General features: G+C 45.1%; 1 protein-coding gene across 2 annotated transcripts in view; it reads right to left on the bottom strand.

Annotated features, from left to right (window-relative positions):
- The window catches only part of LOC124721448 (tyrosine-protein phosphatase 99A-like), a 524901-nt gene that overhangs the window by 243905 nt on the left and 256060 nt on the right, over positions 1 to 24936 (bottom strand). The window contains exon 2 of one of the 2 annotated variants that reach the window (XM_047246429.1): positions 3543 to 3740. In XM_047246429.1, coding sequence (XP_047102385.1) covers positions 3543 to 3740 — 198 coding nt within the window. Of the gene's footprint in view, positions 1 to 3542; positions 3741 to 24936 lie in introns of those variants that run through there. The other variant, XM_047246430.1, reaches the window with a different exon arrangement.

Below are 24936 nucleotides of genomic sequence, written 5' to 3'. Positions count from 1 at the left end.
GACATTCCACGCTCCGATCCGTAGAATGCCAGTTTTCTTTCTCCTGATAACGACATCCTCTTGAGTAGTCCCCGCCCGGAGATCCGAATGGGGGACTATTTTACCTCCGGAATATTTTACCCAAGAGGACGCCATCATCATTTAATCAAACAGTAAAGCTGCATGCCCTCGGGAAAAATTACGGCTGTAGTTTCCCCTTGCTTTCAGCCGTTCGCAGTACCAGCACAGCAAGGCCGTTTTGGTTATTGTTACAAGGCCAGATCAGTCAATCATCCAGACTGTTGCCCTTGCAACTACTGAAAAGGCTGCTGCCCCTCTTCAGGAACCACACGTTTGTCTGGCCTCTCAACAGATACCCCTCCGTTGTGGTTGCACCTACGGTACGGCTATCTGTATCGCTGAGGCACGCAAGCCTCCCCACCAACGGCAAGGTCCATGGTTCATGGGGGGGTAAAGGTGTATAAAACTCTAGAATTTTCCAAATCTATTAAAAACTGTGGTAAAAAATGAGGTAATCAACTATAAAATTTGTGTTTTTTCTAAACATGAAGTTTAAAATATAACAGCTCATTCGTTTTTTCATAAATTACATAAATTCTAGAGTTTCATACACCTGTAAGTATGGTATGTATGCTATGCAAAATTCAACGAAGAATCTCTCTAACTTATGAAGAAAAGTGTACCTACAGCAACAAATTCAGCCATTAGTAAGTGAAAAAATGATGAAATTTCACACGTAAAAAAAAAAAAAAATCACTTCGTTATGCTTTCGACCTTCCACTGCAATGAGTGTGAATCCTGAATCCTTCCTGGTGATGCTGACAAAGTTTATGAATTTATTTGTAAAAGTATAGACACTGGAAATTAAAATATCCTGTGATGCCTCTCCTGCTCCAAGTCGGCCCGTTTGACGTCCTACCCCCATTAAGTTAGATTGAACTGTGTGTAAGCATAGGGACCGATGACCTCAGCAGCCCCCACGTCTCGACATACATCGTGTTTCCTTGATTTCCTATAAAGCAGGCGCTAGTTACGTGATGTAACCACTAAAGCTTCCACGCTGTTTCACTCGTATTAACATGATCTTCGCGTTATGATGTACTTGCGCTCTTCTAACATGTACGTTAATTCCTATTTTGTGTTCAGAGATCTTGTGACACAAATCGATAATGGGAATGTGGTGTGTCACCAACTTAATCCTCTTAGATGGCACGTACAGTGTTGTGTGTACACCAGACGTTGGATATGTGTATCGATATGACAATGCAGGGCACTGGTTTGTAATTAATTTTATGTTTTTCATATTCCCTTCTTTATTCCACGACAATGACAATACACTACAACTATTTTAACTATTCCTAGAGTATGTTAGTCTTCTGTGTGCACGGCTGCTGTTGGTGGGCGTTAGCCTGATACCGGGCTAGCAAAAACTGTTGAATACGGCACCCTTTGTCGATACTCTATTACAAATTCTGTAATTTTTCCCACATGCACAGGCTACAGAGCGCCGACTTTATAAGACTGTAGTACACTAGCAGCACGATCCTCAGAGATAGCAATTGTCACGTTCATCACGTTAAAACTGTAACTTTTTGGCATAAAGCAACACCAGATCTGAAGATAACAGCGAAGTTCAAATGGCTCTGAGCACTATGGGACTCAACTGCTGAGGTCATTAGTCCCCTAGAACTTAGAACTAGTTAAACCTAACTAACCTAAGGACATCACAAACATCCATGCCCGAGGCAGGATTCGAACCTGTGACCGTAGCGGTCTTGCGGTTCCAGACTGCAGCGCCTTTAACCGCACGGCCACTTCGGCCGGCTAACAGCGAAGTCGCCAGAATCGAACGCAACTGAAAACATTTGACAGTGTCTCAAATAATATGCCACATTTCGTAGATGATATTCACGCATTTTGACCCGACGAGTTAATTGTGGTGGTGGTAGTAATGGTAGCAGTTAAGACATCAATACCTCCTCTGCATCCACAGTCTTATCTGGTCTACGATACACCGAAATGCAGCTTGCAAGGCTCGTGTCGATTTCACACGTTAGTGGTGCTATGGTGGTACTTTTTTGTCCAGTGAGCTTAATGTAAACAACAACATACAAATATAAATTTTTTGTCTGTTACAAATGTGATAGACCGCGAAAAACTTTCTGAGCAAGTTCATTATCAGTGTTGGGTCCGATAAAGAAAACAATAAGAAATGTTTTACAGTATGGAGAGTGATTTTAGGGAACACAATACTGTTCACACTAAAGCATTAAAGTATTTAAAGTTTCCCTGCAGTAGTGTGTAGCTAAGAAGGCAGGTGGCGGGGAGATGCGCAGCAGGGTGAGTGTACTGCGTGAGAGGCCAGCCAGTTGTGTTATTCTGCCGATGCTGTCCAAAGTTACCGCATGGGCGAGCGAGTTGAACATTCTCTTGCGCTTGGAAAACAGTGACAGGAGGGGGGAGAGGAGAGAGTGAGGGGGATGGGGAGGGAGAGAGCGAGGGAGAGGGGAGAATGAGGGGGATGGGGAGGGAGAGAGCGAGGGAGAGGGGAGAATGAGGGGGATGGGGAGGGAGAGAGCGAGGGAGAGGGGAGAATGAGGGGGATGGGGAGGGAGAGGGGCAGGGAGAGGGGAGAAAGTGGGAGGCAGGGGAGGGAGAGGGGGAGCATTTGAGAGAGGGAGGGAGGAGGGGCGCGTGTGAGAGAGGGAGGGAGGGAGGAGGGGCGCGTGTGAGGGAGAGGGAGGGTGGGAGGGCGCGTGTGAGGGAGAGGGAGGGTGGGAGGGCGCGTGAGAGGGATGGAGGGAGGGGAGAGGGCGAATGAGGGAGGGGACGGAGAGCTCGAGTGATGGAGGGAGAGGGGAGTGTGAGAGAGGGAGGGAGAGAAAGGGGAGTGTGAGGGAGGGAGAGAGAGGGGAGTGCAAGGGAGGGAGGGAGGGGGCAAGTGAGAAGGGTGGGAGGGAGGGGGCAAGTGAGAAGGGAGGGAGGGAAGGGAGGGGCAAGTTAGAAGGGTGGGATGGAGGGGGCAAGTGAGAAGGGAGGGAGGGGGCAAGTGAGAGGGGAGGGATGGAGGGAGAGTTGCAGTGTAAGTCACCTCTCTCTCTCTCTCTCTCTCTCTCTCTCTCTCTCACACACACACACACACACACACACACACACACACACACACACCTACCTCCCTCCAACATGCATCACTCAGCTGCCTTCTTAGCTTACCACAGCACTAAGGGGATTTGTTAGAACAGAAATCTAAAATTCATTGAAATTAAAGAGGGAATTACTTCTAAGGGTACAACGTTCTATGGTAAAAACTCGTAGCTAATGATACTGAATAAAAAGTTGATACGAATCTATCGCTGGAAACGCAGTTTTATGTCCCTCAGTAACTATGCTAGAAAGAAGCTACATCAGGGTCCGTTAACCAGGTTTCCGCACTGTAGCATTAAGACGAATATACCAGAAAGGAGTGAAAGAACTAGTTCGCAAATCCAGATGAGAGGCAAACGGCAGACAAAAGATAGTAATTGGTGTTTGTGTGAACTTACTGAGGTTGGTGAGCTCGAACTCGATCTTCTTGTTGGAGCTGACGTTGCGCATGGACTGCACTTCGGTGTAGTTGGCGTGCATGTAGTAAACACGGTAGCCCGTGATCAGGCCGTTGGGCTTCTCGGGCTGCAGCCAGCTCAGCTTGAGAGAGTTAGAAGAGACTCGGAGGACAGTCACGTTCCTCGGCTGGCTCGGCACTGCAACACACAACACACTAGATATCAGATTTGCTTATTTCATAAAAGGTTAACGTTCATCGTTGAATACAGTAGAGTCCAGAATTGAAGCAACAAACCGCTATTTCCACGTCTTGTGCCTAATTCACGATATTATCACACAACCTGCCAACCAGATGCCCGTACGGTCGTGTTCTGCACGGGAGTTGGCATTCCAGTCCACGGACAACCACGCCAACGCTGACGTCACGGCACCTGTCAAACGGGGTAGTGTTTGCCGGCTAGTCTCACATCCACAATCGCTGTGTACACAGTCACAGACGGTGAAGTATGGCACATAGAAGACGCCTACCTGACACACTGCGGTAGAGGACCATAGGAGGAATGGAAGCAGAACGGTCGGAAACTATTGTGGCCCGATGGCTTAATGTGAATCGTACTGTTGTTTCTCGAACGTGGCGACAGTTTACAGAAACCGAAACTGCATCCGAAAGACCAGGGCAGGGACGACCACGTGTGACATCAGAAAGAGAAGACCGTTAATTCGCTGTAAGGGCACGACAGTACTGCCTTAGTACTGCACGGCAATGGCATCTGATCTTGTAGCATCCACTGGACACATTGTATCGAGGCGAAGGGTGTACAAAAGGCTTCGGCAGAGTGGCCTTTACTATTGGAGACCAGCTGTATGTGTACCTCTGATACGTATTCACAGAAGGCAGCGTCTAGAGTGTAGCCGTCAACTTGCCACCTGGACGATCGAGCAGTTGGCCGAAGTTCTTTTCACAGGTAAGTGCTGACTTGGTCTAGGGAGTGATTCTCGGCAGATTTGCGTCTGGGGGGAACATGGAACACGATTTCGGGACCCAAATATTGCGGAAAGAGACCGGTATCGAGGAGGATCCCTAATGATGTGGGGACAGATTATGTTTACCACTCAAACATCTCTTCATGAAATTGTATGGGTGAGTTGGCAAGGTGTAACTGCTGTCAGGTATCGTGACGAGATCTTGGAACCTCATGTGCAGTTGTTGCGAGGTGCTGTGGACCAATACTTCGTAATGACGGATGATAATGTTCGACCGCACAGAGCAAGGATGGTCGATGTTTTCCTGGAAACGGTAGATATTGTACACATGGCGTACGTTCTTCCGATATGAATCCCATAGAACATGTCTGGGATGCACTAAGGAGATGTGTTGCGTCACGTCAGCATCCACCAACCACTCTCCAAGACTTGCGAGCAGCTCTCCAGAAAGAAGGGGCGTTATTGCCTCAACAAGAGATTGATGACATCATTCATAGCATGCCCCGTCGTTGTCAGGCCTGTATTGCTGCGAGAGGTTGTCACTCCCCATAGTGAGCACATTAACCAATTGTTGGTGTACAAATCCGTTAAGCTGGAAGAAACGAAGGACATTTTTGTCTACCGTTATGCATGCTGCATTTGTTTATGTTCTGTATTCTTTACATTGTTTCCACTTTACTATCACTCCTTTATACTGTTTTGTGGAAAAATAAACGCAACACTGCAAAATTTCCATTTGTTGCTTTAATTTTGGACACCTGCGTACGATTTACATGCCAGTAAAAACTATACTGCTTATCACTTCACCGTATTTTACGAGAAATAGAGCTATACGATCTAGCTTTAATTTTTACAGGCTTTTCTTCAGTTCCTTTACAGACTCCAAGGATATACAGGGTGGTCAGAAACAGTCTGAAAAGGTTGTAAGGGTGTTGCAGGGTAGACTGTGCAGAAAAATAATTGTTAAGAAAAAATTCGACGCGTTGCGCCGTTTCCGAGTTAATTAGCATTGAAGTTAGCCGATCACGCCGTTTCGCGCACAAATTCAAGCAGGCCGCCAAATACAATTAGCATCAGTTGCTCTCCTAGCGTAAATGATAGCGCACAAGACTGTAGCTCTGGTTCGATCGTTACTATCGTCCCACGTCCAATTTTTTTTATGACACTCTTGTTAGGCTTTAGGAAACAAAACGAGAAACAAATTTAGGGACACCGTCGCTGGCTGGATGCTTGAATTTGCGTGTGCAAAGGCCTGATCGGCTGGTTTCAGTTTTAATTAACTCGGAAACGGCGGAACGTATCGATTTTTTTTTCTTTCTCTGCACATCCTACACTGCAACACACATACAAATTTTTCAGACTGTTTCTGACCATCGTGGACAGATAAGATTTTCGAAAAGTGTGCTACACCATACCATACAATCGAAGCACAAAAAAGATCCGATTACAGCGAGCATTTCCACTCGATTTACCTGGAAAGACGAATACTTGATCGATAGAATCCACTATATTCTCTTGAACCGTGAAGTCCATAGTTACAAAATATATTGACGGATGGGCGATTAAAACTGATGCCAGAGACAGGGATTCGTGTGAGACTGTTTTGAATGTCTCATCTTCCTTACAAAACAGACTCGTGACGATAATGTCTTGGACCTCCCAGTAAGGAACAGACCTGTGCATTTCGAATCAATTAACGTAGAGGAGGGCATTAGTTATTATTGACGACAGATGTTACAAGGGATGTTAAGAAAGATGGGAAAATATTTTTGATTAGCAGAGTGATCGGAAATAAACTGCAAAATATCTGAGTAGTCAGCATAAAATATTCAGTTCTGAGTACGAAGATGTAGAGTAAAAATGACGAAATTTAGAAACATTGTGCAATACGCCTTAGACCAATACGTGCCGGGCAAGGTTGTGACGGACGATAAAGACCAACTATGGTACAACAGCGGTATTAGAAAGCAAAGAGAACTTCATCACGGATTTAAACAAAGTGGAAGTCTAGCTGATAAATAAAAGCTGAACGAAGCCAAAATGAGCGTAACAAGCGCAATGCGAGAAGCGTTCACGAGATTCAAAAGTACAATATTGTCTACAGATGTGATCAAAAGGCCTAAGTAGTTGTGGTATTACTTGAAATCAGTAAGAAGAACCATCTACTCGGTCGCTCAGTGACCATAATGGGAAAAAAGCAGAAGATGACAGAGAGATGGTCGAAATACTCAATTCGGCCTTACAAAACTGCTTCACCACGGGAAGTCCGAATGTGGGCCCTCCGTTCACTCATCACACAAATGCCAAAATTATAGATGTTGATATAAATGGTCGCTGAATAGAAAATCAGCTAAAATCACTTAATAGTGGACAGCAATTGGAATGGATGGGTTGTTGGATAAATACCTTTGAGATTTTAAACAGATAATGCGAAGTAACTTGTCCCCTTCTAGTAGTAGTTTATCGTTGGAACAACGAAGAGTGCCAAACAGTTGAAAAAAAAAAAAAAAAAAAAAAAACACAACCCGAAACTGGTAATTCCTGTTTTGAGGGTAGCTCGTCGAATTGATGCGCATAACTGTAGGCTTATATTGCTGACGTCAGTTTGTTGTAAAATTATGAAACATGTTTGTTACGTACCAAGCAAAAGGTACAGAACAAATACCGGGAGAAGGCGCCACCACACAGGCACAACATGCCTCTCGCCTCTCAGTTCCGTGCAGCAGCCTCCAGATGGCGCTGCTGCTTCCGCGCGTGTGTCGCGTAAGTCGCGTAAGTCAACTTATAGTGTGGACAGCTGCCACCAGGAGCACTGTCACCCGCGGACTACATTGCTTCCGCCTTGTATTGGCAGACACGGGAATCCTTCCACCGATAGGCACCAAAACACGACGCGCAGCAGACACTCGGACAGTCACGATCCAGCAATTAGTCAGTCCAGTTCCTGCAACCAGTTTAGTACAGTATTCTGAAGACTACCTACCAACTTAGCGGTTGCTATTTTCGGAGACTAGAACTATAAACATAGCGTTTGCACAATTATCTCCAGTTATAGTGACAATACTATAAACTGCCAAGAGACAGAAAAGTTATTTAGATTTCATTGTTTTAAGTATAGGACATCAAGTGTCACGCTTCAAACTGTATCAAAGTTAAGTACCATATTGTAACACAATCTCAATAAATGTCATTTGTTATTATTTTGCTCTGTTGTCATATTTCTGTTATAGTGCCGCCCTATCAGACAAGTACTAATAAGCGAGCATGCCAGGAACCACCTTTAAGGACGTATAGCAAAGAAATATTTTTTTGCTGCCGTGGATGTTGGGGAGCGTTTTCCTTGACTTTCGGAAGGCAACCGATGCAGTTCCGCACTACCTTTTAGTGAGCAAAATATGAGCATATGTAGTAATGGACAAGATACATGTTACTCGCAAGGGGACGAAATCGACAGTTGTAAATTTCTGGAGCTCTACAAGGAAATGTTACTAGGCTGTTACTGTTTACAATATATGTAACTGATCTATTTACGTGCATGTCTGAAAGAACAGACACTGTTGACGATCCACAGCTGCACGAAATACGTTCTAAATTAATTCGCTGACAGCGATTTCCTTGACGTCAGCTGTATTAGGTACAGATCTTCTATCCAATGCTGACATATGAAAAGGTTCGAGTTCCGGTCTAGCACAAATTTTCACATGTCGTTATTGCGTAGAGAGATACGCTGAGGTGAAAAAAGTCATGAGATACCAATATGCACGTATACAGTTGGCAGTAGTATCGTGTACACAATGTATAAAATGGCAGTGCATTGGCGGAGCTGTCATTTGTACTGAGGGGATTCGTGTAAAAAGGTTTCCAGCGTTGTACTGAGGGGATTCATATAAGAAGGTTTCCAGCGTGATTATGGCCGCACAACTGGAGTGGTCTTTGAACGAGTGGTGGTAGTTGGAGCTAGACACATGGGACATCACATTTCTGAAATCGTTAGGGAATTCAATCTTACGAAATCCACAGTGCCAAGAATGTGCCGAGAAAACCAAATTTCAGGTATTTCTTCTCATCGCGGACAACGTAGCGGCCGACGGTCTTCACTAAACGACCGAGAGCAGCGGCATTTGCGTACAGTTGTCGCTGCTTACAGCCAAGCAACACTGCATGAAATAACAGCAGAAGTCCGTATAGGTGGTATGACGAACGTATCCGTTAGGACAGTGCGGCAAAATCTGGCTTTAATGGGCTATGGCAGCAGACGACAGACGCGAGTGTCTTCGAAGCCTTGCATTCAAATTGTCAAAAAGGCACTGTGCAAGCTGGTGGTGGCTCCATAATGGTGTGGGCTGTGTTTACATGGAATGGACCGAGTCCTCTGGACCAACATAACCGATCATTGACTGGACGGCTACTTGGAGATCATTTGCAGCCAGACAACGAATTACTTTTTACAGATGACAATGCGCCATGTCACCGAGCCACAACCGTTCGCGATTGGTTTGAAGAACATTATGGACAATTTGGAAGAAAGACTTGGCCGCCCAGATCTCCCGACATGGATCTCATCGAACACTTACAGGGCTTAATCGAGATGTCAGTTCGTGCACAAAATTATGCGCCAGCAAAACTTTCGTAATTGTGGAGGATATAGAAGCGGCATGGCTCAATTTTTCTGCAGGGGACTTCCAACGATTTGTTGAGTCCATGCCACATCGTGCTGCTGCACTACGCCGGGAAAAAGATCTAACACGATATTAGGAGGTATCTCATGACTTTTGTCACCTCAGTGTATACCTAACACAGGAATTCCCTTTCAGCGAATTAATTTCGAATAAATGGTCTACTGAACAACGTCGGAAGTTCGATAATCCTTCAGACGATCTGCCGTTGTCTACTGGAAGGTAGTACTGCCAGGAGACTGTAGTGAAATGACGGAAGACCTGCCGAGGATATGCTGTTGGTGCGGGGACAGGCACTTTACCAGAAGTAAATTCATTACTGTTCGATCACGCAACTGGTGCAAGCTCAGTAACAAATGTAAAATACCTATGACTAACTGCGCGTAGTCAGGCTGCATCCTAGACAGAAAAGAAGTGGATTAAGCCGTCCTTTAGTGGGAAGATGAAGCTAACGTTGACGTGGACACGGAAGGGACATCCAATCTACGAGGGCCAAAAAAATCAAATGGCTCTGAGCACTATGGGACTTAACTTCTGAGGTCATCAGTCCCCTATAACTTAGAACTACTTAAACCTAACTAACCTAAGGACATCGCACACATCCATGGCCGAGGCAGGATTCTAACCTGCGACCGTAGCGGCCACGCGGTTCCAGACTCTAGCGCCTAGAACCGCTCGGCCACACCGGCAGGCACGAGGGCCAGAGCCGTCGGCACACGGGACGAGTTGGTTAACGTGGTCTGCGCTCTCCAGCGGCCTTTTCCGCCTTTATCGGGCTCGCAGACCACACAGTTTCTCTACGAAAGCGGACGCGCGTAAAATAGCTGCGTTGACTCTGTTAGCAATTGTTGAAGAAGAGTGGAGAAAATCGCGAAGAAGATTCTTGATTCGTCGATGGCTTCAATACCAAATTGCTGGTAGACGAACACTATTCAATGCTGTAAAAGGATCCAAGATACACACTAGTATAAGATATTCGTTAACGCACTTGGACTTTCATCCTATTTTTACTCTCAATTTGAATATAGTCAAGATATAGCGCGTAAGTCAGTTTGCGTGTGCATAGTATCCATATTCTCGAGTTGCATTTATTACCAACACTCTAATCTAAGGTACTTGATCACACAGATTTAAAGATCGAGATTCGTTTCGGAACTTCATTCGAATGGAAGAGAAGATTTATTTCGAAGCTGTTCACCATCATTGGAAAGGATATTTGTTGGCAAGATACAAACATGACCCAGTCCATTAATCCAGAGAGAGGTATATATGTTTTACAGAAAGTTTCATATTTTCAGTATGTAACTTTTGGTTACTTTCAGGCATAGACTGACAGTCACGATTCAGACACAGAGACATGTGAAGAGGCAGAATACGGTGCTGCGGTCGGCAAAACCTATATAAGACAACAAGTGTCTGGCGCAGGTGTTACATCGGTTACTGCTGCTACAACGGCTGATTATCAAGTTTTTTAAGCGAGTCTGAAAGTGATGTTATAGTCGGTGCACGAGCGATGGGACACAGCATCTCCCACGTAGCTATGAAGTGGGGATTTTCCCGTACGACCATTTCACGAGTATACCGTGAACATGAGGAATCCGGTAAACATCAAATCTCCGACATCGCTGCGGTCGGAAAAGATCCTGCAACCCTCCCGCAAATTACTGAAAATTTCAATGCTGGGATATCAACAAGTGTCAGCGTGCGAACCATTCAATGAAACATCATCGATATGGGCTTTCGGAGCCGAAGGCCCACTCGTGTACCTTTGATGACTGCACCACACAAAGCTTCGAGCCTCGCCTGGGTCCGTCAACACCGACATCGGACTGTTGATGAATGGAAACATGTTGCTTCATCGGACGAGTCTCGTTTCAAATTGTACCGAGCGGATGGACGTATACGGGTATGGAGATACCGTCATGAACCATGGACCCTATATGTCAGCAGGGGACTGTTGAAGCTGGTGGGGCCTCTGTAATAGTATGGGGCGTGTGCAGTCGAGTGACATGGGAACCCTGGTACGTCTAGATTCGACTGTGACAGGTGTCACGTACGTAAGTATCTTGTCTGATCACCTGCATGCATTTATGTCCACGGTGCGTTCCGACGGACTTGGGCAATTCCGCAGGACAATGCGACACACGCCCAGAATTGCTACAGAGTGGTTCCAGGAACACACTTCTGATTTAAACACTGGCACTGGCCACCAAATCCCCCAGACATGAACATTATTGAGCATATGTGGGACGTCTTGCCACGTGCTGTTCAGAAGAGGTCTCACTCTTACGGATTTATGGACAGCCATGCAGTATTCATGGCGTCAATTCCCTCCTGCACTATTTGCAGGCATTAGTCAAGTCCATGCCACGTTGAGTTGCGGGCTCGCGGGGACCCTACACGATATTAGGTTCAAATGGCTCTGAGCACTATGGGACTTAACTGCTGAAGTCATCAGTCCCCTAGAACTTAGAACTACTTAAACCTAACTAACCTAAGGACATCACACACATCCATGCCCGAGGCAGGATTCGAACCTGCGACCGTAGCGACACGATATTAGGCAGATGTACCAGTTTCTTTGGCTCTTCAGTGTATATGCCCCTCGTGTATGGGTTCACTGAATGCAGTGGAAGATATGGAAGAGTGGCACAATAACGCTCTGCTGAGCTGTTCGCGCAATGACGGTGTCGACATCACAGTGCTTTGCACCTGTAGAGGATTGTTGCATTACTCTGTGTTGGGTGTTGTACGTTTTGGTTATGTCATGTGACAGGTTTCTTCATTGTTGTGAAGATATTTTCACAGACAAAATGGTGACTGTGGTAACAAACCGAATAAATCATAATTACGTTATAACTCTGTGACGAGGCGGTGAGGAGCCTCAGTCATTTATACGTAAATACTCAGAAGGTATACCTGAACAACCTCTGAAAGTTTGTGGCTGGAGTTCTGGTGCACCCTGTAGATGTAGATGGACCCAACAATATCAGTACACACACTCAAGAACGATTAAAAAGGCACTCTTACTAAAATACCTGTACCTGCTGAGGTCGGCCACTTCCCAAACCATGAACACATGTAATGCACCCATGCTACCATGTTTCATGCCTTCAGGGTCCAATGGCAGCGTTTCTGCGCCCATGCCTATCTCTGTGCCCTGTGTAGAGAGCTCTGTGAGGATTACAGACATTATATCCGGAGCCGCGCCTCATCTGTAAGTCCCTTATACACATCTTCAACTCTTATCTGCAGCCACATATATCAAAATACCACGTCGTAAACCATTTTCGCCCGCTCGGCGTGCTCGAATTCTTACGGTAGGCTTGCTCCTGGGCTGAACTTTCGTCTGCTGAAGTCCTGCCACGCAATTTCCATTCCACACACTACGAAAGTAGAGGCCGATCATGGTCACATTTTATTACAACGTAGTCGGTCATACCTTTGACTCGTTCCCTGGATTATAAGTTTCTGTCGTTAATTACTGAAATGGATTTTGTGAAATGCTTTGCGAAATATTTCCTCAGCATTGGGAATTCTGATTAGTCTTTTTAAAAGCTGTCGCCACATGTCACATATTGTTAAATGTTAGTCATTTGTTTGTTTATCAAATATACGTTAATTCACCATATGTTAAACTAGAGGGGTTGGGGAAAAAACAGGGACACTACAAAAGCACAACACGTTCCACGTCTAATACGCTGTGAGAAAACCGTAGGCATTCAAAGCAGCTTCCAGTCGTCTCGGAATGGATAAATACAGTTCCTGTATAGTTTTCAAGGAAATCTTATTCCATTCCTTCCCGCAAAATAGTGGCAGGTTTAGGTAATGACGACAGAGGTGGACAGCCATCACGCAAACTTCTCTCCAAAGTAGACCACCAAGGTCCAATAATACTGAGGTCTGCTGTCTGGGTCGCGGCGGAGGTTCGAGTCCTCCCTCGGGCATGGGTGTGTGTGTGTTTGTCCTTAGGATAATTTAGGGTAAGTAGTGTGTAAGCTTAGGGACTGATGACCTTAGCAGTTAAGTCCCATAAGATTTCACACACATTTGAACATCTGCTGTCTGGTGGCCTGACGAGATGAGACCATTCATCCTGGTGATCCCAAAGTCGGTCCTGGACGATGACAAGCATGTGAACAGGGAATGCAGCATCACCATCGGGGAACAAACATTGTACCGTGGGATGGATTTGATCATTCTTGTAGAGTAACCACGGGGCCAATGGAATACCACAATATGACTGGCAAAATCATTAGCGAATCATTCAATTTTGGGACGTAATCTCTGTCAAAAGTTTTAACAGTGTGAAACAAGGCTCATCCGACCAAATGACATTCTTCAACAGCTCCGTACTCCACGTTTTATGTCTTCGGCACCACGTTTTCCTGTTACGATCACGTGCATTACTGACGAGTCGTTTGGAAATTCAAGCTCGCCCTGCAATTCCCTGCTTCTGGAGCTCGCTTTTTGTTGTTTAGGTGCCGGCAGGGTTCGCGAGAACGACATTTAGTTCTATAGTGATGTTTGCAACTGCAACTGTCGTCTTCTTAATTCTCATCATAATCCTCTCCATGACTGACTGCCACGATCACTCAACACACACTTTTGTCCGCGCTCTGACTTAGCGGATGCTGTTTTCCGTTTTCCTCGTATGCGGCATAAATCTTTGACACGGTGCCTCTTTAAACACTGAACACTTCAGCAGCCACGGCTACAGAAGCACCCACCATATGAGCACAAATATAGTACTGGCCATTAAAATTGCTACACCTAAGAAAAATGCAGATGATAAACGGGTATTCATATGATACTAGAACTGATTGTGATTACATTTTCACGCAATTTGGGTGCATCAGTACCCAGAGCAAGCACCTCTGGCCGTAATAACGGCCTTGATACGCCTGGGCATTGAGTCAAACAGAGCTTGGATGGCGTGTACAGGTACAGCTGCCCATGAAGCTTCAACACAATACCACAGTTCATCAAGAGTAGTGACTGGCGTATTGTGACGAGCCAGTTGCTCGGCCACCATTGACCAGACGTTTTCAGTTGGTGAGAGATCTGGAGAATGTGCTGGCCAAGGGTAGCAGTCGAACATTTTCTGTATCCAGAAAGGTCTGTACAGGACCTGCAACATGTAGTCATGCATTATCCTACTGAAATGTAGGGTTTCGCAGGGATCGAATGAAGGGTAGAGCCAAGGGTCGTAACACATCTGAAATGTAACGCCCACTGTTCAAAGTGCCGTCAATGTGAACAAGAGGTGAGCGAGATGTGTAACCAATGGCACCCCATACCATCACGCCGGGTGATACGCCAGAATGGCGATGACGAATACACGCTTCCTATGTGCGTTCACCGCGATGTCGCCAAACACGGATGTGACCATCATGATGCTGTAAACAGAACGTGGATTCATCCGAAAAAATGACGTTTTGCCATTCGTGCACCCAGGTTCGTCGTTGAGTATACCATCGCAGGCGCTCCTGTCTGTGATGCAGCGTCAAGGGTAACCGCAGCCATGGTCTCCGAGCTGATAGTCCATGCTGCTGCAAACGTCGTCGAACTGTTCGTGCACATGGTTGTTGTCTTGCAAACGCCCTATCTGTTGACTCAGGGATCGAGACATGGCTGCACGATCCGTTACAGCCATGCGGATAAGATGCCTGTCATCTCGACTGCTAGTGATATGAGGCCGTTGGGATCCAGCACGGCGTTCCGTATTACCCTCCTGAACCCACCGATTCCATATTCTGCTAACAGTTATTGTATCTCGACCAACGCAAGCAGCACTGTCGCGATACGGTAAACCGCAATCGCGATAGGCTACAATCCGACCTTTATCAAAGTCGGAAACATGATGGTACGCATTTCTCCTCCTTGCACGAGGCATCACAACAACGTTTCACCAGGCAACGCCGGTCAACTGATGTTTGTGTATGAGAAATCGGTTGGAAGCTTTCCTCATTTCAGCACGTTGTAGGTGTCGCCACCGGCGCCAATCTTGTGTGAATGCTCTGAAAAGCTAATCATTTGCATATCACAGCATCTTCTTCCTGTCGGTTCAATTTCGAGTCTGTAGCACGTCGTCTTCGTGGTGTAGCAATTTTAATGGCCAGTAGTGTAATAAGCTCCGACGATGCACTCACTAGTACACAGAACACTGTTCTGGCCGAGAATGACACTTACAACCTATTGAGGACATGGTAACAGTGGTCAGCTACAACAGCACAACATGCAGCATCTGCATTTATGCTCAGGCGTGCGTTTCTCGCCGTGTTTCCACAATTTTGTCCAACTGCGGAATTTTAATATGCTACAATTCTCAATGTAATAACCCTGGCATTGTGTGCTTTTCCATTATATTTAGGAGAAACGATTAATTCACTGGCTTCTACCAAACATTATTTATGTCACACGTTATACGCAAACAAGAGTCAGAAAATGAAGCGAAGATTTCAATGGATGGAGCGTCTTACAACATCCTTCACATACGTTTGGAGCACCTTTCGTTAATTACGTGACATCTGTTAACGCACGAGAAACAGGAATGTCTCAGATGTAAGGTGCCTGCTGGCACGAAGGAACAAGGATGTATGTGTAACTATGCGCAGAACCAGGAAGTGGGGCATGTCGCCATCTTTAGACCTAGAGAATATCAACAATGCTTCAACAATCTCTAGGTCACATCGTATTCAAAGCAATATAGTGGCACTCCTGCCGGAATGGGTAGTAAAAGTAACTTCAACACCAATTAATTGTAGAACGCTTGTAATGGAAATAGACGAAAATCGTAATATTGACATTGTACTCAAACTTTTCACCACAAGGTAACTGTTACTGCGGATATCCGAACATAAACCCCAGGATATCCGAATCGGCTCAGGTTGTTAACCGCAAAGTAAATACAGGTATTAGTGGGTATCTGCTGCCCATTTTCGGCGTTGTTTGGCTCTCTAAAGACTTACAGCTTTCTGTGCCGTTGGAGCAATGGCTTTTTGCTAGGTACTGCTCACTGCATGCAATGCTCGCTCGGAAACTAGTTGAGATGGACAGCACCAATTCCTGTCAGGTTTGAAACCGATTTTCATTGACAAGGTGTGTTACTCGTTTCTGTTCCTAGCCGGTTAAGATCTTTTCACGATCACTCTTCTTCTGCCGTGTTGCATCGCTTGGAGTGGCACACTATTCCTTCTACTCACGTTGGACAGCCCGCGTTGATACACCAACCAGTTGGGCAACTTGATTCACGGCGTGGTCACGGGCTCGGCTGAACTCATTAACTCCTCCACTTTGCTGTGCTGATTCCATACAACCGATTGGCTACTTCACTGTAATGACTAACGTAAGAGGTGAAGGGTCACATGACCGTCTGCTGCTAGTTCTACACTTTCTATAGCGCACTAAAGTGATCAGTTTGTTCTTTTAAGGGGGGGGGGGGAGATTAATAATTTGTCTGGTGACCTCATCTGCAGATTTAGTCCCGTTAAAAAACATAATGAAGAAGGAAGAAGATGACAGAGTAACTAAATAAATGGAGACATATTTGGAAAGAGTACTGTTCAGATCTTCGTTCTGTCCCCTGATTTAAGTTTTCTCGTGTTCTGTACATCCATTCAGGTGAATTTCGTGATGTTTCCTTTCTTGAAAGGTCACAAACTGATTCTGATGTCTTCACCAATCATTGTGAACTGACCTAGGATGCCACCGCTAATGACCTCTGTGTTAGTTGGATTATAAACCCTAACCTCCTATCATGGCATCCTCGATTAATATGACTACATTCAGTCTATAACGAACATCTAAACTGCGGTATGATGTTACTTTTCTCCTCCTTTTCGGGGTACGAATCCAGCAGGGTTTGCTTAAAAACCACTGTCGAACATGGAAATGTAGGAAAAGTGAACGGGCAGATACAAGCTTAGGGACAACCTGTGAGGCGTAGGTCGATCTTTCAGAGGCTAAGAAAAGCGTTTCCTATGAAATGGGGAGGGAGGGATGGAGGGAGGGAGGGGGGTAGGGGAGGTAAGGAGAGTGGTAGGGAGGGACGGAGGGAATATGGACAGAGAGAAGAAAGAAAAAAAAAAGGAATGAAGGAAGGAAGTATTTCCACGTCTCAACGAAATCTCTTAACTGCTAACTCTGACACCGTGTCCGCTTCAGTAGCGAGTTGTCAGCGTAGCTGACTGCCATGCTGAGGATCCGGGTTCGATTCCCGGTACTGCCAGGGAATTTGTCCTTCATGGGCGAACTGCAACGAGGTGCACTAAGCCTCGTGATTCCAGTTGAGGAGCTATTGGATCCTGTAGTAGCGGCTCCAGGTCACGAAAACTGACAATGGCCGAGACAACGATGTGCGGACACCACGCTCCTCCGTGCAAATGACGCCATTGGCAGAGGAAAACACGGCTATCGGTCGTTACCAATGGGTCTCGTACTACCGTGACAATATGTGGTAAACTATTTATTTCAGGAAACAAATGAAAATTATTGATCTGCTGACATCACAGCAATAACTCCGAAATTATACGAAGTGTACTTAAAGATTTCTGTTGTTGCGCGCGAAGCTCTTCGGTCGGTGTAAGGATGGAATCTAGACGTAATTTCTGTGCAAGCCTTACCCTCAATTTTGAGTGATTTTGAAATTATTTGTGTTTATCGGTGTGACTTAATTATTTTACAGTGTTTGTCAGTAAATGCACCGAATAGCATGGTGGAATTTATTTAGAGCATATAAGCTACCTGCACTTTCAGTTATAGCCACACAGACAGCCTGCTCACATCTCCGACTCGTGGCTAGACTGAGAAACAGTTATGGGAGTTTAATACCACAGAGGGATCTCGCACCATGTCGGAGGTATCGGCCTGGCACTGACGTGAAACGATTTAGGAGACACGTGGGAAGGTTAAATTAAGATGAGAGCCCTGTGCCTCCAGCATGAGAATCCTGTGTCTTTCATTAGTGAGATAGGGAGCATTCCAGGAACCGCTGTCATTACTTTTTTTGCAAGATATGAGTGACGCAGCTACCGAGACAAAAATAAATAAAATCTGCGAAATTGGACAAGTACTCGTATTTTCGAAGACACTTACCTTACTCACGTTCCGCTGACAGCGAGTCATTTTGCGAAGCTTGTGAGTCATTTCGGCAGAACGGCCCTGTTATAAAAATTGTATGTGCCCAAGTTGCCGCAAATGCTACCATCAAACTTCGCCTCTACGGAAGTCAATTTGAAAACCGGCGGCAAGAAAAAGTAAAGATAGGGAGTGTGTGTGAGCTGTGTGTTTCGACGGCTCGCTGTGTCGATTCCCAGCCGCTATTAAAGTTTGGCGCGCTTTTCCAGCCCGACGCACTGGAAGTTCTTTAATAACGCAGCGGCCACTTGGCTCGCTCTTAATAAACTCCGTTGCCTCACTAATGGCCTCATTGTGGACAGACTTTAGGGGGCCGCCGGCGCATCCCTTACGCCCATGTCCGCGTCACCACTACTTCCACCTCACTTTCTCCAATTTAGCTTTAGCAGCTTGATTTACACCTGTAATAACGTTTCTTTGTTCAATTTCTAAGGCTGCTAACTGTGAAATTTTTCCATCTAGAGTTTTTTCTTATTTTTATGAGATTGATGGTTGCTACTCACCATATAGCGGAGATGCTGAGTCGCAGATAGGCACAACAAAAAGACTGTCACAAAATAAGCTTTCTGCCAACAAGGCCGTTGTCAAAAATAGGCGACAGGCAGCAGACACACGCACACAAACGCAACAAATTATAAAAATGCGGCGTTTATAATGTGTGCACGATGCAGAGAAAATTAGTGCTTCTCCTGTTTTTACGATGAATATCACACCACCACGTGATCATGAACTGTAAAATTGTAAAAGTATCTAATTTTATATCCGAAGTTTTCTTGCACGCTGTACAGTCCTTTCCAGGATAGTTATTTGCAATCCCAAATTTTTCTTTGCCTTCCCTTTTCATACATTTCATGAAAATGTTAATAAACACTATATTTTAGCATTTTTTCGGTTTCTATGAGCTTCAGGTGTGTTCAGAATAAACCGAACGTTTGAAATAGCGTGCCAACCAGCAGAGAGAGAGAGAGCGCTGCGGCTGCTGAGCGCACCTAGCTGTAAGAACAACATGTGTGTGTGAAATTCTGCTACAAACTCGGCAAAAATTTCATAGACACATTTAAAATGCTTAGCCAAGCATACTGGGAGGACTGTGCGAGTCGCACGCAGTGCTACGAGTGGTTTAAACGTTTTCAAAAGGGCAGAATGTTGGTCTGTGACGATTCCAAGTATGGACGTCCTTCCACGTCAACAGATGATGGACATGTGGATAGCGTTCGTGCTGTGACTCGCGGAAATCGTCGTTTAACTGTTCGGGAAGTTGCAGCGTAGCATCATACCATCAAATTTTGAGTCAAAAACTTGAGATGCGCCGTGTCAGTGCAAAATTCGTACCGTGTTTGTTGACTGAAGTTCAGAAACAGACCTGTGTTGAAAGGTACGAGGAACTGCTTGCCGCTGTTGATGACAATGAAAACTTTCTTAAGAACATCATAAGAGGCTATGAGACGTGGGTGTACGGCTACGATACTGAAACGAACATGCAGTCGTCGCAGTGCGTGGACAAAGGGTCACCTCGTCCAAAAAAACCACGCATGAGTCAAAGTGGTGATGGTTTTGTTTTTTTATTTCAAAGGCATAATCAATCACGAAATTGTGCCACTTGGTAAACATGGAAGTCTACCAGGGAATCCCAGTAGGTTTGAGGGATGCTGTGCGCAGGAAGAGGCCTGAATTGTGGGAAAACCAGAGTAGGATGTTGCATCATGACAATACGCCAGCTCACGCGTCACTCCTTGTCTGGAGCTGTCTAGCAAAACACCAAATTCCCGTTGTGCCCCATCCGCCGTATTCTCTGGACCTAGCCCCAGAAAACGTCTTCCTGTTTCCCAAACTGAGGGGGTTGGGGTTGATTTGGGGGAAGAGACCAAACTGCGAGGTCATCGGTCTCATCGGATTAGGGAAGGAAGTCGGCCGTGCCCTTCAAATGAACCATCCCGGCATTTGTCTGAAGCGATTTAGGGAAATCACGGAAATCCTAAATCAGGGTGGCCGGACGCAGGATTGAACCGCCGTCCTCCCGAATGCGAGCCCAGTGTGCTAAACACTGCACCACCTCGCTCGGTCCCAATCTGAAAAGCACGCTGAAAGGACGTCGTTTCCAAACCATAGAGGAGATAACAGGACAATGCGACGAGAAACCTGCGCGCCATCTCACAAAATGTGTTCCAAGAGGCGTTCCAAAACTGGAAGAAACTGTGGGAACGGTGCATTGCCAGTAGACGGGGCTATTCTGAAGGGGCAGTGCTTAAAATGTTGTACAATAGTCAATAAAACTGATACAGCAAAAGTTGGGTTTCTTTTTGAACACATTTCGTAAGTAAGGTAGAAAATGAAAATAAGAAAAAGAATGTTTCCACATAGGGACTCGACCCCACGACCTCCAGATTACCGTTCCAGTACCATTTCCGCTACGCCAGCAGCTCCCTGGAAACTACATTTACGTAAATGGCTCATGCCGCCCCGGTCCTCGCCGAAGATGCTACCTTTTGTAAATGTTCGGCCATCTGGACCTCCGATTCCTGTCACTTTCATTTCTGGCCGGGCCCCGCATATACCAGAAATCTGGGCGAAATCGGTGATGACGAGTAGAGTGCGGTCCCCTTGCGATGCACAGGGAGGCTTGGACATCAAAAACAGATTGTTACTAAATCCTTGGGCAAAACATCAGACGAACATTTTTATATTTCCGTTGTAGCCAACACACTGGAAAGGTTTAAAAAGTGAAATTTGAGGCTCATCAAACTGCGTGAATTCTTGGAACAGTCACTTCCATTAATTCCTTTCCCTGTAAAATTTTGGTTATGTCAGTGAGCCGGCCGGAGTGGCCGAGCGGTTCTAGGCGCTACAGTCTGGAACCGCGCGCCCGCTACGGTCGCAGGTTCGAATCCTGCCTCGGGCATGGTTGTGTGTGATGTTCTTAGGTTAGTTAGGTTTAAGTAGTTCTAAGTTCTAGGGGACTGATGACCTCAGCAGTTAAGGCCCATAATGCTCAGAGCCATTTGAACCATTTTTTTTTATGTCAGTGAGAAACATTGGTCAGAACATCAAGAAATCGAAATGATGGAAAGATGGTATCAGTAACAATGGAATACCAATACGATGGTACACTACTGTTGGTCACTTTACCTAGATGCACAACAGGCAGTTCACAGAAGATATTAGGAGGAGGGGGGAGAGAGGGAGAGAGAGGGAGAGAGAGAGAGAGAGAGAGAGAGAGAGAGAGAGAGAGAGAGAGAGAGAGAGAGGGGGGGGGGGGGAGGGGAATTTGTAAGTTCAAATGGCTCTGAGCACTATGGGACTCAACTGCTGTGGTCATTAGTCCCCTAGAACTTAGAACTACTTAAACCTAACTAACCTAAGGACATCTCACACACCCACGCCCGAGGCAGGATTCGAACCTGCGACCGTAGCAGTCGCATGGTTCCTGACTGCGCGCCTAGAACCGCGAGACCACCGCGGCCGGCAATTTGTAAGTCACTGGGCACATCATCCCTACGTAATAAAAAGTGTTTCAACGTTTTTAATTCAAGAAAACGTTTTTAATTCAAGAAAATCATTTTTCATACTCGGAAATTAAGTTATTTTCATTTTAATTACATCTGTTACAGTAATTTTCTTTTTTAAAACAAAATAGTATTGTGACAAAATAAAGAATATATTCCTCTTGAAAGTTCTAAGAACAAGATGACAGAATATACCATGTACAAGTAACAAGAATGAAATTTTCACTCTGTAGCGGAGTGTGCGCTGATATGAAACTTCCTGGCAGATTAAAACTGTGTGCCGGACTGAGACTCGAAGTCGGGACCTTTGCCTTTCGCGGGCAAGTGCTCTGAAAATTTCATTCTGGAAACATCCCCCTGGCTGTAGCTAAGGTTTACAGGAGAGCTTCTGTGAAGTTTGGAGAGTAGGAGACGGAGTGCTGGTGGAATTAAAGCTGCGGGGACGGTCGTGAGTCGTGCTTCGGTACCTCAGTCGGTAGAGTACTTGCCCACGAAAGTTCGAATCTCGGTCCGGTACACAGCTTTAACCTACAAGTAACATTTTTGATAATGTCTTGACGCCTTATCTTTTTAAATCCATAGATTATGAAAGAGAGGACAATCCTATGGTCTCTGACGAAGATGATAATCAGATGGAGAAACAACTGAGTAAGCTAACATGTATTCCAGAATTTAACGGAGCAAGTTGCCTGGAGAATACAGTGGTCTTCAGATTCCACAATGACTAGGACTGCTCGTCAGGTCAGTAATCAATAAGAGGCCTTAGAGAATAATTCTACGAATGATTTAACAGAAAATTGTTGTAGTGCATCAGTGATCAAATCAGTCTTACCTTTACGCAACAGCCTAGCAAGCAGTTTCAACTGAATTAGAGGAAGTAGACGAATACTTTGGAACAAAAATCTACATGGTCTTTGATAAAACTTCGAAGGTGTGACACACCCTAACAACTCCAGACTGCTATATTTCGATAAGAAAACATTTATCAAAAAACTAACATTTATTTGACTTAATAAAACATTAAAAGTCAGAATTTATCAAGTATGGGGCCACAGGCGCCTAGTCAACAGCGCCTCAAGCGGACAAATGTACAACTAAATGAAACTTTATAGCTCCCTTAATTCGCCGACAGATAGTGCTTAGGTCTGCCTTTTGTCGTTGCAGAGTTTTAAATTCCTAAAGTTGTGGTATTCTTTTTGAATCACCCTGTACTTTTGTAACAGACTTCTTTCTACTGACGACTGTTTCCCGACTGAAATTAAAATTTGCTTTTCACTTTGCAAAACGCCCCAACAAAATCTTAATTGAGGTTGAGCAAATTAATTCATGAACTCTTCAATGTGTGATTATTGTCCTGTTGAGAAGTAACAGATGGGTGTTTGTGCAAAGGGAAAAGTTCTGGACGGCCGAGAACGAGTGATGAAAATGTAGCACGCATCCAGCAAGCATTTGTTCGCAGCCCAGGAAAATCGACTCGCAGAGCTAGCAGAGAGCTGCAAATTCCACAATCAATTGTATGGAGAGTCCTACGAAAAAGGTTAGTTATGAAACCTTATCGTCTGAAATTAGTTCAAGCACTGTCTGCAGCTGACAAGATTAAAAGAATCGATTTCTGTGATTTTATCCTTGCTCAAATGGAAACAGATGAATCTTTCGTTTCAAAGATTGTGTTTAGTGATGAAGCAACTTTCCACACTAACGGGAAAGTCAACCGTCACAATGTCTGTATATGGGGCACTGAGAATCCGCGGGAAACAACTCAGTATGAACGTGACTCGCCTAAGGACAACGTTTTCTGTGCCATTTCAGCCAATAAAGTTTTTGGTCCCTTTTTCTTCGAAGGTGCTACTGTAACTGGACTACAGTATCTGGAGATGTTAGAGAATTGGCTGTTCCCTCAGCTCGAACAAGAAGCACAACAATTCATATTTCAGCAGGATGGAGCGCCACCACATTGGCACTTATCTGTCCGTAACTACCTGAACGTCAACTACCCGAGGTGATGGATCGTCCGCCAGGCAGCCCGTGACAGAGCACTTCATCACTGGCCTCCAAGAAGCCCTGATCTTACCCCCTGCGATTTTTTCTTATGGGGGTATGTTAAGGATATGGTGTTTCGGCCACCTCTCCCAGCCACCATTGATGATTTGAAACGAGAAATAACAGCAGCTATCCAAACTGTTACGCCTGATATGCTACAGAGAGTGTGGAACGAGTTGGAGTATCGGGTTGATATTGCTCGAGTGTCTGGAGGGGGCCATATTGAACATCTCTGAACTTGTTTTTGAGTGAAAAAAAACTTTTTAAATACTCTTTGTAATGATGTATAACAGAAGGTTATATTATGTTTCTTTCATTAAATACACATTTTAAAGTTGTGGTATTCTTTTTGAATCACCCTGTATATTACACCCGCACGTAAGAGTGCACAGCTGAGAGGTCATCTCTTGGCATATCACTTCGCGCCGATCGTGGCGCTGCTGCAATCTCGAGCTACGTTTCTCCAACACCTAAATTTACACTCTTCAGATCTCTGCGAAGTGCATGGCCGAACGTATTTTATATTGTACAATATATTAAAGTTTCTTCCTGTCCCATTTGCGGATGAAACGTGGGAAAACTGACTGCTTCCCCATGGTGTTAGCCTCATTTTATCTGCACTACCTCAATAGGACAGACAGGTAAGGGGCTGAATGATATTCCTCGTTTCTGTCCTGAAAGACGGTTCTTGAAGATTTCTACGCGGGTTCTCGCGAGGTACACGGCGTCTTTCTTCCAGTATCTACCAGTTCAGGTTTTCCAACATTTCTGTTACACTCTCTTGCTACTCAAATAAGCATGTTGACATTCGCACTACTATATTTTTGTTCACCCACGCGGTATTTTCTATTAGTCGGACCTAATGTGAGTCCCATCCCCTTGAGCAATATTAAAGTATGTGTGAAGACGTGTTTATACGCAATCTCTTAAGAAGACAAACTGCAGGTTCCCAGTATTCTAGCAACGAATCGTAGCCTGCCATTTGTTTTACATACACCTAAGCCTACGATAAAGATGCACTTCATATCTCTAGGCAATATGACTCTTTAAAT

Source organism: Schistocerca piceifrons, chromosome X, assembly GCF_021461385.2.
Source record: "Schistocerca piceifrons isolate TAMUIC-IGC-003096 chromosome X, iqSchPice1.1, whole genome shotgun sequence".
Classification (NCBI taxonomy): Eukaryota; Metazoa; Arthropoda; class Insecta; order Orthoptera; family Acrididae; genus Schistocerca; species Schistocerca piceifrons.
Note: the sequence above shows the minus strand (reverse complement) of the source record. Positions and strands in the feature narration are given on the sequence as shown.